The 15,261-nt window shown below is 38.3% G+C and overlaps 2 protein-coding genes across 2 annotated transcripts; one reads left to right on the top strand and one right to left on the bottom strand.

Annotated features, from left to right (window-relative positions):
• Nucleotides 1-8,639: 8,639 nt before the first annotated feature.
• Nucleotides 8,640-9,791, top strand: LOC106302674. The gene is made up of 3 exons (XM_013739134.1): nucleotides 8,640-9,026; nucleotides 9,277-9,318; nucleotides 9,441-9,791. The coding sequence occupies exons 1-3, from the start codon at nucleotides 8,640-8,642 to the stop codon at nucleotides 9,789-9,791; spliced, it is 780 nt and encodes a 259-aa protein (XP_013594588.1).
• Nucleotides 9,792-10,361: 570 nt separating this feature from the next.
• Nucleotides 10,362-14,063, bottom strand: LOC106302675 (primary amine oxidase-like). The gene is made up of 5 exons (XM_013739136.1): nucleotides 13,273-14,063; nucleotides 11,969-12,353; nucleotides 11,771-11,884; nucleotides 10,936-11,480; nucleotides 10,362-10,677 (listed from the first exon to the last, which is right to left on the bottom strand). The coding sequence occupies exons 1-5, from the start codon at nucleotides 14,061-14,063 to the stop codon at nucleotides 10,467-10,469; spliced, it is 2,046 nt and encodes a 681-aa protein (XP_013594590.1). The 3' UTR covers nucleotides 10,362-10,466.
• Nucleotides 14,064-15,261: the final 1,198 nt, after the last annotated feature.

Here is a 15,261-nt window from a genome sequence, read left to right on the forward strand (position 1 = left end):
TTGGATTTCCCTGTTTCTATCTCCGATTCAAGTTGATATCATCGATTCTCAGCACAGACTCTTTAATTTGAGTGATTTCAGAATCGTTCATCTGTTTCCGATCGCGTTTTCTTGTTTCCGATCAGAGTTGATCGTGTTATCCAATCGATTGAGGAATCGGTTGTGTTTCTCCACCGGCAGAGTTTGTTGTGCGGCGGAGTTTGTTAGGAGTTCGTTGTGTGGCCGAGTTTGATCTGTGTTGGAGCTTTGCGGCTTTGTTCCGCTTGATCTCGTCATTTTCAGAGTTGATAATTTTTTTCTGGATCGGAGGTTATCTCAGATTCATCTTCTTTCGATCAGTGTTGATCGTGTTTCCACCGGCGGAGTTCGTTGCAGAGTTGATTGTGCGGCGGAGTTCGTTTGCATTGGAGTTTTGCGGCTTTGTTCCGCTTGTTTTCGCCTTTGTGCGATTCCGATCAGAGTTGATCGTGTCTTTGATGAGTTGGTAATTAGTCAAGTACCGAACCGGCAACCAAACCGTACGTCGCTTGACAGATTATTATCTTTATTTTATTATTGTTGCATGTATTAGTTATGGTCTCGTGCTCATGTCCTGTTTTCAAGGAGAGAGTAAGTCACGATGCCCATGTTTCCCTTTACGTAATTTGCTTCCGTAACTGTTGGAACTTATGGTTCTAGTTTCTTTATTTAAATGAGAAAAGCCAAAGGAAAAAGGTAGAGAAGAAAATTGAAGTAACTTGTGTTTTCTTTTTATTAGTTTGTTTTTCACAAACTCTCTTAGCTTTGAGGAGAAGCCTTAATTGACATCAAATCAACTTGTGTTCTAAGGTATCAAAAGGGTGACTGAAACCACTCCTAACAGTCTTCTTCGATCAGAGTTGATCGTCTAATAGTCAGAGCTGACTATTCTTTTGGATTAGAATTGATTTGTGGTTTTGTCCAGGTTTCTTGTTGAATCGGAGCTGATTCGTTCTTGAGTTGGATTCTCTTGTTGTTACAGTTAGTTTGTTTCTGCTGGATCAAAGTTGATCCTTCTTTGTTTGATAATCAACGGATCTGTTTCTTCAAGGCGTTTCATCATCATCTCATATCGTCTTTGAGGTCATTATCTCCGATTGACTCAATGGATTATGCTTATCATTCAAAATTGGTTCTAGCTTGTTCTTTGGCGTCATCCCTATCAACTTTCTTTCGTGAAGCAACTTCCAAGATCAAGTGTGAATTCAGTAATGGTTCTCTATGCAGACCATCAGATAGTTACTTAACCTATTGTTCATGGCTAGCTACTTTGAACTGGTATGTACTTGGTTAACGCACTCAGTCTCTAGGCATCTAGGTTCTGGAACTGTCTAGCTAGTTTTGGGAAAAACGGTTATTCGTGCCCGAACTATGGGTCTTTGGGAAAAACATACCTACACTTTTCTCGTGGACTAATACATACCTGAACTATATAAAATTTGAATTACATACCCAAATATATAAAGTCCACGCCAATTCATACATCGACACTAACGCTGTTTAATCGTAGTTAACTGTGCTGACTAGGACGATTATGTGGCTGATTAGTCAGCTTCTCATACAAACGGGCCGTTTCATTGGACAAAATATGATGGGCCAAAGCATAAATAATCTGGGCTAAATATTAAACTTAGTTTGGGCCGAATAATAAAAAAAGTGGGCCGTAGTAAAATGGCGGCGTTTAAGAAACTGATTCATCATTTTCTCTTTACCTTACGAAAACGATGAGACAGAGGCAAAAATCTCAGAAAAAATCAATTTCGGTCGGTTCTTTTTGTCGGCTGCAACATCTCTCAATTTTGATTAAACTCGTGTATCGTTAGCTGGGCTGTTAATTTTGCCTGAAATAATGAGGTAAGTCATTGATTAACAGCTTAAATAAAAATTTTGTAGCTTGGGGTTTAGTTGCGATTGACTGCAAATGTCTTTCAATTTAAGTGAAGAAGGAGATACTACATTTCAGATAAGTTATGGTCGGAATTTTGTGAGTGATGGTGGAGATATCTCCTACAAGGGAGGAGAAACTCATATACTTCAGACACAAGCTTCAAGCTTTGTTTAGAGGTTTGAAGAATGACTTCTCCATGACTATGGATGGCCAGCGAATCTGGTACAAACTACCGTATGACTCCATGAAACATCTCGAAATCTTAATTTATGGTAGTCAGAGATTTGCAAGGATGTGTGAAGCTTCGAAGTGGACTAAGTTTATTGAAATTTTTATGGAGCATGAAGATGTGAATGGTGATGAAGAAGACAATGAAGATGTGAATGATGAAGAACGGAATGAAGAAGGAGAACCAGAAAGACCGATTGGCGAGACAGAAGAAGATGAACCAGAGGGACATAATAACGAGACAGAAGAAGATAGTAATGAAAATGGAGATCGTGAATTTGAAGAGGATAGACGTGTTGAAGCTGATGTGGGTGAGATCTCTGATGATGAAGATAATGAAAACTACAAAAACACACCTCCTTGTTCTGATGGCCAAGAAGAAGAAAATCCTCGGCCTTATCAAGGATGGAAGAGAGGCAGTGGAGAGTTACACATTAGGCAATTGTTTGATAGTATGAAAGACTTCAAAGATGCTGTATTTGAGTATGCACTAAAAGGAGGTTGTAATATTCAATTCACGAGATGGGGCGATGTAAATTCTGAGGCAATATGTAGAGTAGAAATGGATGAAGGAGAAACCCCATGTTCTTGGAGAATATATTGTTCGTATGAAAAATATGTTTCTCAGTAGATGGTGAAGACATTTCAAGATATCCACACTTGCTTCAAAGATGGACGTTGCAAGATATTGTTAGATTCATGCATAGCTAAGCTGTTCTTAAATGAACTCAGGGAGGATCCGGAAATGAAACCAAAAGCAATCCAAGAACAGATTCAGTTGCGTTATGATTTGAATCCATCTGATGACCAATGTCGGAAAGCGAAGAAGAGAAAGCGAAGAAGAAAGGTTTGGATCTCATTCAAGCTGAGTATGTTGAACAATTTCACAGGATCAAGGACTACGAAGTCGAAATTAAAAGGTGAGGCATTCACTTAAAGCTTTGTAAATTGTGTGTGTTTTAACACTTTTTGGTGGACAGGACAAATGAAGGATCAACAACTGATCTTCAGACCGTCATTGGGGCTGGTGGACTTGAAGTTTTTGATCGTTTCTACATTTGTTTTGATTCTCTCAGAGACATCTGGCTAGCCTCATGTCGACCTATCTTTGGGATAGATGGGTGTTTCCTCAAAACCACAACAAAAGGCCAACTTCTAGCTGCTGTGGGAAGGGATGCAAACAACCATATAAACCCTTTTGCTTGGGCTGTAGTGCATAAAGAGAACACAGACACATGGGCATGGTTCTTGCAGCAGCTGAAGAATGATTTAAATCTTGGAAATGGAGATGGTTTCACCCTTGTTTCAGATCGACAGAAGGTAAGTGATGATTCAATATGTTTTAGTTAATTCTTAAATGATTTTCTTATGGTCTATATGTTTGTTATGGTGGTTAATTAGGGGTTGCTTATAGCTGTCGATGCTGAGCTGCCAAATATTGAGCACATAATGTGTGCAAGACATATCTATTGGAATTTAAGGAAGCTACATCCTAACAAGCCTCAGATGAAGAAGTTGTTTTGGAGTGTTGTTGAAAGTCATAATGAAGCTGGCTACAAATCAAGTTTCAAAGAGTTAAAAGAGAATGACAAAGAAGTCTATGCAGATTTGATGGCCAGGAGACCCGAGATTTGTAGCAGGGCCTATTTCTCTACTGCTCCTTGTTGTGAAGATGCTCTCACAACAATTCAGAGTCCTATAATAGGACACTAGAGAAGGCACGTGCAATGCCATTGGTGGAGATGCTAGAGACAATGAGACGATTAGCTATGAAACATATTGATTTAAGGAATAAGATAGTCAAGGATTACAAAAGAAAGTTCAGCTTAAGGTTAGTAAAATGATAACATCTGAGACAAAATATAGGAAGTATTGTAAATCTCTTCCTGGACCTACTGGTGAGTTAGAGGTCTCTGAAGATGGAATGCAGTATGCTGTTGATATGAGAGCAAAGACATGTAGCTGTAGGAGATGGGATTTGACTGGGATTCCCTGCAGACATGCGCTTCGTTTCGTTTTGGATCAAAAGAAGACATATAAGACCGACAGTTTGGTGTCTGATTGGTATTTGACTTCTAAGTGGCAGCATCAATAATACTCAGACTCGATCAAACCAGTAAGAGGGGTCAACAATACAAGTGCCACCAAGAGAGATCTCCAAAAGGCGCAAGAAGTAACCTCAACAAAGAATCAAAGGAGTTAACGAGTCTCCTACAAAGGGAAAAAAAGTAATTGGTCACAACCGTGTGATGCATTGTTCAAGGTGTTGTTTTCCTAAACATAACTCTTCTAAGTGTCCTAATGCTGGAGTTCCTTGTAAGCCTCGTCCACCAAAGAAGCAGAAAACGACTATATCACATGATGAAGTTGCAGTCGATCCTGGTGAAAGACCTTCACAGACTCAACAAACGCAGACCTGATGATTGCATGATGAAGTTGCACTTGTTGCTGGTTGTTTTCAGACTTATGTTATTTTCAGAAACTTGTTGTTTTCAGACTTATGTTGTCTTATGACTTAATTATGTTGTTTTCAAACGTATATGCTAGTAATTTCAGTTTCATGTTTCTTAATTATGAGTTTCATATAGCCAAATTCATTCATTCAAATAGAAGTCTTACAACATGGTTCACCAAAACATACATTCAAATCCAAATCTTACACTCCCCATGATGTTTCACTGCAAATCATTCTTAACCGAAAAAGTAATAGCAAATGATGGCAATGCCGAAACCGAACACCATTACATTTTTCATCGAGTTTAACTCATTTATGCAGTCGATCCTATCTCTCTCCTGCTCAGCAATCACTTTCTTCATTCCTTCAAACTCCTTGTCAAGTCTAACTACTTTTAAGTTTGATATGTCTCCTTTTACCTCACTTAACATAGCATTCATATCTTTAATCTCTTCCACCATACTCTCGTCTGTCCATTTGAAAAGATGGTACTTGTCCTTCACAAATATAATCCTAAGTCAATCTCAAACTTCTCGAAAATAAATATAACCATACCGAGAGATTAAATGTTACTTCTTCGGATCCATATGGACAACAACGGAAGAGCCTCCTAGGGTTTTAGCAGTTTTAGAAGTTTTAATCATTGCCTCTTCACCACATCCACACGCTTTTGGCATTCCTCTCTGTCAATTTCCACCACGGTCTCTCCAGTTGCTTCCGTCTACATCATATGAAGACCAATTGTTTAGCGCTAACAGAGAGAGTATATCATCATGAAACACGAGATTCACTTACCAGAAACCGACGACGAGCTTTGATTTGCTAAGCTAGATATTTTTCTTCCTTAATCGTCCAACCCTAGATTTTGTTTGCTCTCTCTTCGATGGCGTCGAAGGTAGAGAAAAGATGATGAATCAGTTTCTTAAACGACACCGTTTTACTATGGCCCACTTTTTTATTATTCGGCCCAAACTAAGTTTAATATTTAGCCCAGATTATTTAAGCTTTGGCCGATCATATTTTGTCTAATGAAACGGCCCGTTTGTATGAGAAGTTGACTAATCAGCCACATAATCGTTCTAGTCAGCACCGTTAACTACGATTAAACAACGTTAATGTCAATGTATGAATTGGCATGGACTTTATAAATTCGGGTTTGTAATTCAAATTTTATATAGTTCAGGTATGTATTAGCCCATGAGAAAAGTGTAGGCATGTTTTTCCCAAAGACCAATAGTTCGGGCACGAATAAGCCGTTTTCCCCCTCGTTTTGGGCATCAAAATGTTTATAGTCTGGGGGAGCAACGGTTAGCAAGTCGTATGCATAGTACGTTTCTGTATATGGTCACCCATGGCTGTGAAGTTGATCCGATGCAGATGATGCGTTTTGAAGCGTTAGACGACACACATGCTGTTAGAAAGATGATGTGTCTATCACTGAAGTGCACGAGAGTGACACAGCTACTGCTTCTTCTGGTTAGTTGGTTTCAGCAAAAAGACATATCATTTGACAGCTACTGCTTCTTGTTGATTGGTCTTCATCACTGTGGAGGTCTTTTGTCTGTTGTTTCTCGCTATCACAAGCTCATTGAGCTACTTATTAGTTTGCAAGTGCAGAGATATTCCACTGGTCTTGTATTAAACAGCTGAAGCATTATATGCTTGCATCTCCTGTTTCACATCTCTCTGCTGCTTCAGGTTTTCTTCAAGATATGTCTCAGCCTATTGGATAACTAAGTAGCAAGAAAAGGTTCACAGAAAATCTAAAGAAGCCGAATGTACTTCACTGGATGGTGTTGATTGTGAATTATATTGGTTTAGCTATCTTCTGCGTGATCTTCATATTCAGTTGGTTAGTTCTGTTGGTTTGTTCAGTGGCAATCAAGCAGCCTTGGTCTTTGATGAGCTGCAGTGGCAACATAATTTTCCTTCATTCTCTCAACAAGGACTGAGCCAAGACTTTGCATTTACTGATCATATGATTGTGGCTGGTTATGCTTGGTTCCTTGAGAGTTCTCCAAGTCACAAGGTTTTCAAGTCCAAGATGCAAGTTCCTTACATCTTGAGGGGGAGTATTTGAGTATGTATGGTTGGTTAGTTAGAACCGGTTTATACCGGCTGGTTTACTTTTGTATATAAACTCTCTGTACATCGTCATTTACAATTAACAGAAACAATTATAATTTCCAGATTCTCTTGTGCTCATCTTCTTCACGAGAGCTTTAGTTTCTGTTCAACATCAAACTTCAATTCCTCTAATATTCTGCATCTTCCACCGGAGAAGGAACGTAGTTGATGCATGTTATCGCCCTGTAGGTTGTGTTATATGTTCAGATATATGTTACTTGTATATGTCGCTAATAATATAGATTATCACATAAATTATTAATTTAACTCTAAAGAAGTTGGATTTGAGACATTTTCTTATAATGGTTGTGCTGTGAAAATTTTATCGTCGTTCTAAACAAATAAATTTAGAATAAATGTAGAGGTTGCGGCCTGTTTTGCTCGGAGCGGAAGCTTGTATAGGTTGTCTCCGGGTCTAATAAATGGTCTATTTGGTTGAGACGGGTGTTTGGCCGCTTCCGTTTCTGTCATTTTCAAGTAGGTAGGTACTACGAAGTCCTCGACGAGCTGTTCTCGGGTGGACCAATATCTTTAAGAGTGGAGTCATGGGGGAGGCCAAAATTATCGGATTCCAGCTCTCGGTTTAACTTTTCTTATCTTTTTGCGGCAAGCGGTCGGATGACTTGGTCAAGCCTCTGGTGAGCGGTAATGGGTCTGCTGTGTCGGCCCTGTTAAGGGTTGATAGAGTTTGTGTTTAGATTTAAAATTCTTGCCTTTTCGTTTTTTGTCATTTTCTGTAATTCTGTCAAAAATGAAAAACTTTGGTAATAATATCTTTATATTTTTACCAAAAAAACTACTGGATTATATCCTTTAAATTATATCCTCTATATGATAACTACTGCCTAGTTTACATTCTTTTTGAAATAGATGGGTGTTTGGCCGCCTCCGTTGCTGTCTTTTTCAAGTAGGCAGGTACTACGAAGTCCTCGGCGAGCTGTTCTCGGGTGGGCCAATATCTTTAAGAGCGGAGTCATCGGAGAGGCCAAAATTATCGAATTCAAGCTCTCGGTTTAACTTGTCTTATCTTTTTGCGGCAAGCGGTTGGATGACTTGGTCAAGCCTCTGGTGAACGGTAATGGGTCTGCTGTGTTGGCCCTGTTAAGGCTTGATAGAGTTTGTGCTTAGATTTAAATTTTTTGTCTTTTCGTTTCTTGTCATTCTCTGTAATTCTGTGAAAAATTAAAAACCTTGGTAATAATATCTCTATATTCTCAATCATGCAGAGAACCAAGAGAAGATAACGGGGATGCGTGTCACACGCGCATGTCCCTCGGTATTCCATCTTCTCTTTGCTGATGATAGCCTTTTCTTCTGTAAGGCGGAGCCCCGTGAATGTGAAGAAGTAATGAAAGTAGTCAGGACATATGGTAAAGCATCTAGCCAATGTATTAACTTTGACAAATCTTCCTTGCTCTTTGGTAAGAGGATTAATGCGAATACCAGACAAGAGATTAAAGATGTACTTGGAATACATAATGATGGTGGGATGGGAAAGTACTTGGGAATCCCAGAGGATATCAGTGGCTCAAAATGCAAACTCTTTGCATTTCTAAAGGATAACCTGATGCATAGAGTAAATGGATGGACAGGTAGATGACTCTCAAAAGGGGGAAGGAGGTAATGATCAAGTCTATTTTACTCGCTCTTCCGACATACGTTATGTCAACGTTTCTGCTACCATTGGAGATTTGCGAAAACCTCGCTAGTGCCATTGCACAATTTTGGTGGAGTTCGAATCCACCAAAAAGAGGAATACACTGGGCGAAATGAGAAAATGTTTGTCTACCAAAAGAAGAGGGAGGGATTGGCTTCCGCTTAATCCATGAGTTTAATCTAGCACTATTGGCAAAGCAATTATGGAGATTGGTTCAGTACACTGATTCACTGGTTGCCCGAGTCTTGAGGGGCATATATTATAGAATGACCTCGCCTTTAGGTGCAATCTCTGCAAGTAGTCCATCATATGTGTGGACAAGCATTTATGCCGCAAGAAAGATTTTGCTTCTGGGGATCAGACAGAAGATTCATTCTGGTTATGAAGTCAAGGTGTGGGAGGATCCGTGGATTCCAACGACACCTGCTAGACCAGCTACACCTGTAGCACCTGTGATGCATCCAAATATGAGAGTTAGTGACCTCATTAACCAGAAATCGAAGGAATGGGACGTAGGGCCACTAGAGGATTATGTCCACCCCGATGACATACCTCTCATATGCAGTATGGCCATAAGCTCTACTCATCGCCGTGATACTTTCTGCTGGAACTACACGAGGAATGGCCAATACACAGTTAAATCTGGATACTGGGTTGCTCAAAATCTATTGAAGCCAGAAGAAGAAAAGGAAATACTGGAACCGAGCATCACTAAACTTCAAGCCTTTGCTTGGAAGTTGAAAGCGCCAAGGAAGATGTGCCTTTTTATATGGCAATTGATAACGGGTTAGGTGGCAGTAACGAGGAACTTAATAAGGCGAAATATGAGGTGCGATAATTATTGCCCAAGGTGTGGAGAAATAGAAGAATTTGTAACTCATGCAATATTTGAATGCCCTCCAGCTCTCCAAGTATGGTCCTTATCAGCAATTCCTACAAGCTCAGGTATATTTCCAGTGTCAAGCGTCTACACAAACATGGACTATCTATTCTGGAGGAAGAATGATATCTTAGAACCATACCAAGACATGGATCCTTATCCCTGGATAATATGGTATATTTGGAAGGCTCGTAATGATAAGCTTTTCAGGGGAATAGACAGAGAGCCTTTGGAACTAGTTCGATACGCAGAAAGTGAATGTCAAGCCTGGTTTAATGCAAATGAGATGATACCACTGGTAGTACAGGCCAGCAATAATGAGGAAATCCAAGTCTTAAGCTTGGGTAATATTTGTCTGCTAGATGGATCCTGGACAGCTTCTGATCGCTTTAGTGGATGTGGATGGGTTTGGATGGATAGCGGAGAGAACATACAACTTATGGGAACACGGAATTTTACTCGATATGAATCACCATTGCATTCGGAGGTAGAAGCACTGCGATGGGCAACACTCGCCATGCCAGAGCTTAGGGACTGACTGCAAGGAACTGATTGCAATGATAAATGAGCTCCATAAGTGGCCAAGCTTCGCGACAGAGTTGGAGAAGATAGAAACGCTTCAGATTTGTTTCCCGAAATTCAAAATCACCCATGTGCCAAGAGTGCGCAACCAGATTTCTGATTTTTTAGCTAAGACTGCTAGGACCTTTCGCAGGGAGTTACTTTTCATTGGTTGTTCTATTCCGGTCTGGTTACCCATACCACCTCAAGTTTGAGTAATAGAATGGTCGTTCGACGTTAAAAAAAATAAAATAAAATTATATCCTCTATATGATAACTATAAAATGAAGTCCTAAATATATTATGTGAAACTAGCATTGACAAACTGATAAGAGCCTTGCAAAATAAACTCTTCGTTTTATTATGATTTCTTGTAAGAATATTTTCAAATTTCTATATACATAAACATGTAAATCCATGTAATATGCTCCACTTAATACTTTATTATTATCATACAATGTTAGTGTTCAACTCTTTGATATGAATTCAACCGCAAGTTTATAGTTTGTCACTAATCAACACACAAGGACCCACATTATAATAAAGAGATGCATTCGTAGATTGTTATTATTGATGGTTTATCCAATTTTGATGGTATGCATGATTATCTCTTGACATCTTTATGATTCCTTATACAGATCAAACCGTGATGTTAATACTCGTTCTTAGGAGTGCACTTTGGAGCAGAGCTGAGTTTGATGGGTTTGGTTTTGAGAACAGGATTTTGTTCGAAAAAGTTGGCCGGTCGGAGTTCAAAGCCGCTGGACAACGTAGGCATTGTCGGAAAATCTTCTTGACATGGAACATGGTGGAATCCGACTGTGTACCACATCACTATATCTTTTTTCTCTATTTCCCTATTCCTGCAAAGTTTTATAAACAAAAGAATACTCATTAATTTACAAAATAATAGTAAAATTTTACATAAAACTGTTATATGCATACAAGTTTGTATTGTTTTAATAAAGCAAATAAGGTATTTTTGTTTCTGTAATTCCGAAAAAAAAAATTATTGCATCAATCCCTTAGGTTCTCTCTCAAGAAATGCATAGTTCGTATGTAACATGCTAATGCGTTAGCTTAGCGCATCTTTATACGGATTAAAGAGAGATGTAAGTTACCTTTGGGACCAGACGGCTAATGTGTCGTCGCCTTGGCTACGATCAGCGTAGAGACCGCTAGCCCAAACCTCCGACTTGTTATAGAGCGTGATCCACACGTTATAGTTGGTGAATGCTCCTCGAATCTGTGGGTAATCATCGTGGGCCATTAGTGTGCCTGAAACCGGCCCAGGAAATAAACGATATCCAACCTCATTGCCATGCTTCGTTAGCCGGTTAGGGTTAACCACCATCAGCTCCTCCGCTCTCAGCCCTAGCTTCACACGAGCCTCTGCCTCGGTTTTTACAGTCTTCCGATTCGTTGTCCAATAGCTTTTTCTCGGTGTCTTAACAGATTTTGGTGTTCTCTTGGTCACAAGTTCCGTGCGGACGAAGGAATTTTCCGTACCATCGATGTCAAGATCAAGACGGTATGTCACAAAATGGTCGTGGTTGACTCCAACGGTGTTGTCCGCTACAATTGTCCCGTGGATATCATCTTCTTTGATCTCCGATGTGTGAACATATTCCACCGGTTTGACTTCTAAAACTCCGGTTAAACCAACCTAGGCACATGAACATATCAAATGTAGAAATATCGATCTAATAATCTAGTTAAATATTATTATCTGATTTTGCTAGTGTTGGAATTTTTTAAACATTTTTGTGTTTACGTTTATATATCACATTGTTTTATCAAATAAAAAATTAGTGTAAACTCATTTTTGTTGATTACTATTTCAAAGAATATTTCTTAGTTTGTAACTCACCTTTAGCATCTAAGTTATCAAATCCCAGAGTTTTCATAACTTAAAATGTATTTCCTAAACCTAAACAGAGTCTCATAAGACATTACCTCCATTTTGATGGCACCGCTAGGTTTGAACTCGTAATCAACTATGTAGTCGTAGTTCCCCACGGTCGTCACCATCCTGGCGACAAGACTTACATCCGGTCTTACCTCTGTGATCTGCATCAACATTTATGAAACTATAAATCATGCTTTTCATATTATAAATATATATATATCATAAAATGATATATTAATTATTACTTCTAAGCCGGGAACTTCTGCTTCGGTATGTCGCCACATAATGTCTCCAGCATTTTTTTCAAAAATGCACATAGCTTTTGATATGTTTGTGGGAGTTCCGTCTTGACCCGCAAAAATACCATCAAAGAAAACGGCACCTGCAGGACAATCGGTGTACGGCTCAAGGGACACTGCCGACTGGCCGCAGCCGAATTCCCCACAGTCAAGGTAAGTGATGAAGTACCAATCCTCACTTGGGTCCATGTAAGGTACATACATTTCAGACAAATGGCCTTTGTACAAGACTTGCCTGTATTTATTCATGTCTATGTCGAAAATTGATGCGAGAGAGATGATAAGACCAGCTCTAACGTCGAATGATATGTGAAATTCCCAGTTTGCCCATCTATTTCAAAAGAATGACTAGTTTATAAATTATAACTCAATGAATATTTATTTATTTTAATCATATTTACTAAGCAAATAATTCGAAAAATCAAATAAGAAGCAAAAGTTCATAACATCCTATAAATATATCTATAACGACTTGACTAAGCAATAAGTGCAAAACGTACGTGCGAATATATTTTTGTTTTTAATATAATAATTAAAATATAAAATAAATTATACCAATATATATATATATATATATATATATTATAACAATTTTTATTTATGTAATCATTATTTGAAAATTGTATATATTGGTTAATTTTTTTGTTTAAAAGTTTGTATTCTTGAAATATTTTGGTGTGACTAAATTTTAAATTAGCTAATATAATATTTTGAAAATATTTTTAATTTAGTGTATTATATTTTAGTTTTTTGTTTTTGTTTTCACTATAAACATCAAGCGTAGAAATGATACAACCAACAAATTATTATTTATTTTGTTATCTATAAAAACTTAATATGATAATTTTTAAAAGAACTGGGCTATACTATTTAATTTCCACATGAATTACCCAAAATATATAAAATCTGGCCTAGACTAAAATAGGGTAAAGAATAAAAAAATAATTGCACAATGGAAATGGATTAGACTTTACCGGAAATGATACTGTTTGGATTTAAATTTCTTTTTGTTAGGAAAATATCATATATGCATAAATTTAGGATATTTTGTTATTTTTTTAGTTAATGGTCTATACCTTTTTATTGTAGATAAAATAATGATTCTATTTTAATAGAGTAGATAAGTGTAACTTCACTAGCTAGTTTTAACAAGCTGTTACTATTTAAGCTGGAAATCTTTGACTTTTATTCTCTATAAATAGCATAAGTTTATTGCCAAATACTAGTAAAATCGTTGTTAGTCAATTTACCTCACAACATGTCCATCTATTTTGAACCCTGGACCGTTTGGCTGCAAAAAGATGCTATTTTTAAGTGTCGGACCAAACGGCGGCTTGAGCTTTGAGAATCGGTACTCCGTCCCATTAGCTTTCGGCAGAGGACCCATGAACCTGTCCTTAAACGTCGTTACCTTCATTTTCTCAAGATTTACTATTATTGTCATTCCCTCAATAGGTCGGAGATAGGTGTTCACCGACCCGTTAAGGTAAAATGGTATCGTTTTTATAAGCCTGTCGGTGTCTTTCTCACCGAACCATCCCATAGTTGAGGACGTGACTACAACCTCTGACACTTTCAAGCCCCGTCTCCTGATGGACTGACGAAACGGCTTAAACTTTAGAACAAGCTCGGTGGCTACTTCCTGCTCATCGATAGTGAGCATAGGGTTACCATGTCCTACGCGGATTATGTCCGACACAATGGCTCGAGAGGAAAAATCAACGACGATCTCTCGAGTCTTTCTGTTCTCTCGGGCTATGACGAATGCCTGACGTGGCGGTGGTGTGACATTGTGGTGCAGTGATAAATGCCACGACAAGACTCCGGACTTATCAGGCTCATTGAGACCAACGTACTGGAAGGTGAACCTATGTGCCGGACCAACAGGGTATTTTTTCTTGATGACATTACGGATAAGTTTAAATTCGCTCTCAGTTAACGGATCAAAGGGATGAGGCGGCCGGATGAAGCTTGAAAATGAAATTACGAAAATGGAAGTAAAGATTAAGATGGGGAAGTGAAGTTGAGGCTGTTGAGCCATTGTTTGTGATTTAATGGACTAGGGTTCTCTATACTTTATATAGCCAAAACTTTCACTCTCTTACACTTGAAACAAACGTGTCTAAAGATAGATATTTAGCAAAACAAACAAACGTGTCTATTTGTTGATTAAAGGTTTTATAGTCCTTATAAAGATAGATATTTCACAAAACATAGAGGGGTATTAGTTTTAGGTCTAACAAAATTAATTATATTATTTGTTTAAACATTAGTTGCTAACCACTAGAACTGACAAATATGTACATCGATCTTGTTGAACCATGTACATGAAAGGGAACCATAAATTTTGTGCATGGGCTCTCTCAACTCACGGAAATTTCAATTTTTTTTCTTATTGACAACACATGTTTGAAATGGTAACAGCATGTGTTCATTTTTTTTAATAAAGAACAGCATGTGTTCATGCACTGAATGCTTACCACAAACAGAAAGAAGTATATTGGCCTAAAAGTCGGGGTTTCGTTAAATTCCCCAGTTGCTTGGCTGATTTAAAGGAAAATAAATTGCTTGTAGTTAAGAGCTCATTGACTTTTGAAATTTAAGTTTTATTTTTCGACGACTTTTGAGATATTTTTATTGTTATATTTGGGGTTAAAATGCGAAGTTCAAATTAATACAAATAACATTTTTACAACTAACTCAACACTAAAAGCAACATTTGAGCCGTTGGTATAGCCGAACTCTTAATGATGTGTCACATTAGGCTATTGTATTCTACTTTCTTTGTGTGTTTGATGGTTAAACGTCACATTTAGGCATTTACAAGATTTCTTGTATGATTTTGATTTTATAAATATTTTGAAAGTGGAATTGGAATAAGAGGAGTTTTTTGAAGTGTTTGGGAACTTCTTGTTTCTTTTTTCTTGGACCACTAAGTGTTTGGGAACTAAACGAGAAATTTAAAAGGGAAGAAGAAAAGATTTGAGATATGAATCAAATTACTGTGATAATATGAGTTATGCAACATCATATATAGGGATGGCAATAGGTACTTTAGCCCGCGGGCCTAACCCGTAAAGTCCCACTGCGGGGCGGGCTTGGGCTTACATAGCTTAGGCCCGAGATATTGCAGGTCTTGCGGGTTGGTTAATTTTGGGTATGGGCCAATGCGGGGCGGGTCGACGCGGGTTTGCGGGGCATTTGGGACCCGCATGTCTTCTTCACCAGAGACGTTTGGC

Source organism: Brassica oleracea, chromosome C7 (genome assembly GCF_000695525.1).
Source record: "Brassica oleracea var. oleracea cultivar TO1000 chromosome C7, BOL, whole genome shotgun sequence".
NCBI classification, from domain to species: Eukaryota; Viridiplantae; Streptophyta; class Magnoliopsida; order Brassicales; family Brassicaceae; genus Brassica; species Brassica oleracea.

What these genes read in the sequence shown, in the direction of transcription:
- LOC106302674 (XM_013739134.1), top strand. Translation starts at nt 8,640, where the DNA reads ATGACCTCGCCTTTAGGTGCAATCTCTGCAAGTAGTCCATCATATGTG. An exon ending in CAGTTAAATCTGGATACTGG is followed by an intron (nt 9,027 to 9,276) that starts GTTGCTCAAAAT and finishes AATGCCCTCCAG; the next exon opens with CTCTCCAAGTATGGTCCTTA. An exon ending in AGCAATTCCTACAAGCTCAG is followed by an intron (nt 9,319 to 9,440) that starts GTATATTTCCAG and finishes TATATTTGGAAG; the next exon opens with GCTCGTAATGATAAGCTTTT.
- LOC106302675 (XM_013739136.1), bottom strand. Translation starts at nt 14,063, where the DNA reads ATGGCTCAACAGCCTCAACTTCACTTCCCCATCTTAATCTTTACTTCC. An exon ending in GCGGTGCCATCAAAATGGAG is followed by an intron (nt 11,481 to 11,770) that starts GTAATGTCTTAT and finishes TCATGTGCCTAG; the next exon opens with GTTGGTTTAACCGGAGTTTT. An exon ending in TTAGCCGTCTGGTCCCAAAG is followed by an intron (nt 10,678 to 10,935) that starts GTAACTTACATC and finishes AAAACTTTGCAG; the next exon opens with GAATAGGGAAATAGAGAAAA.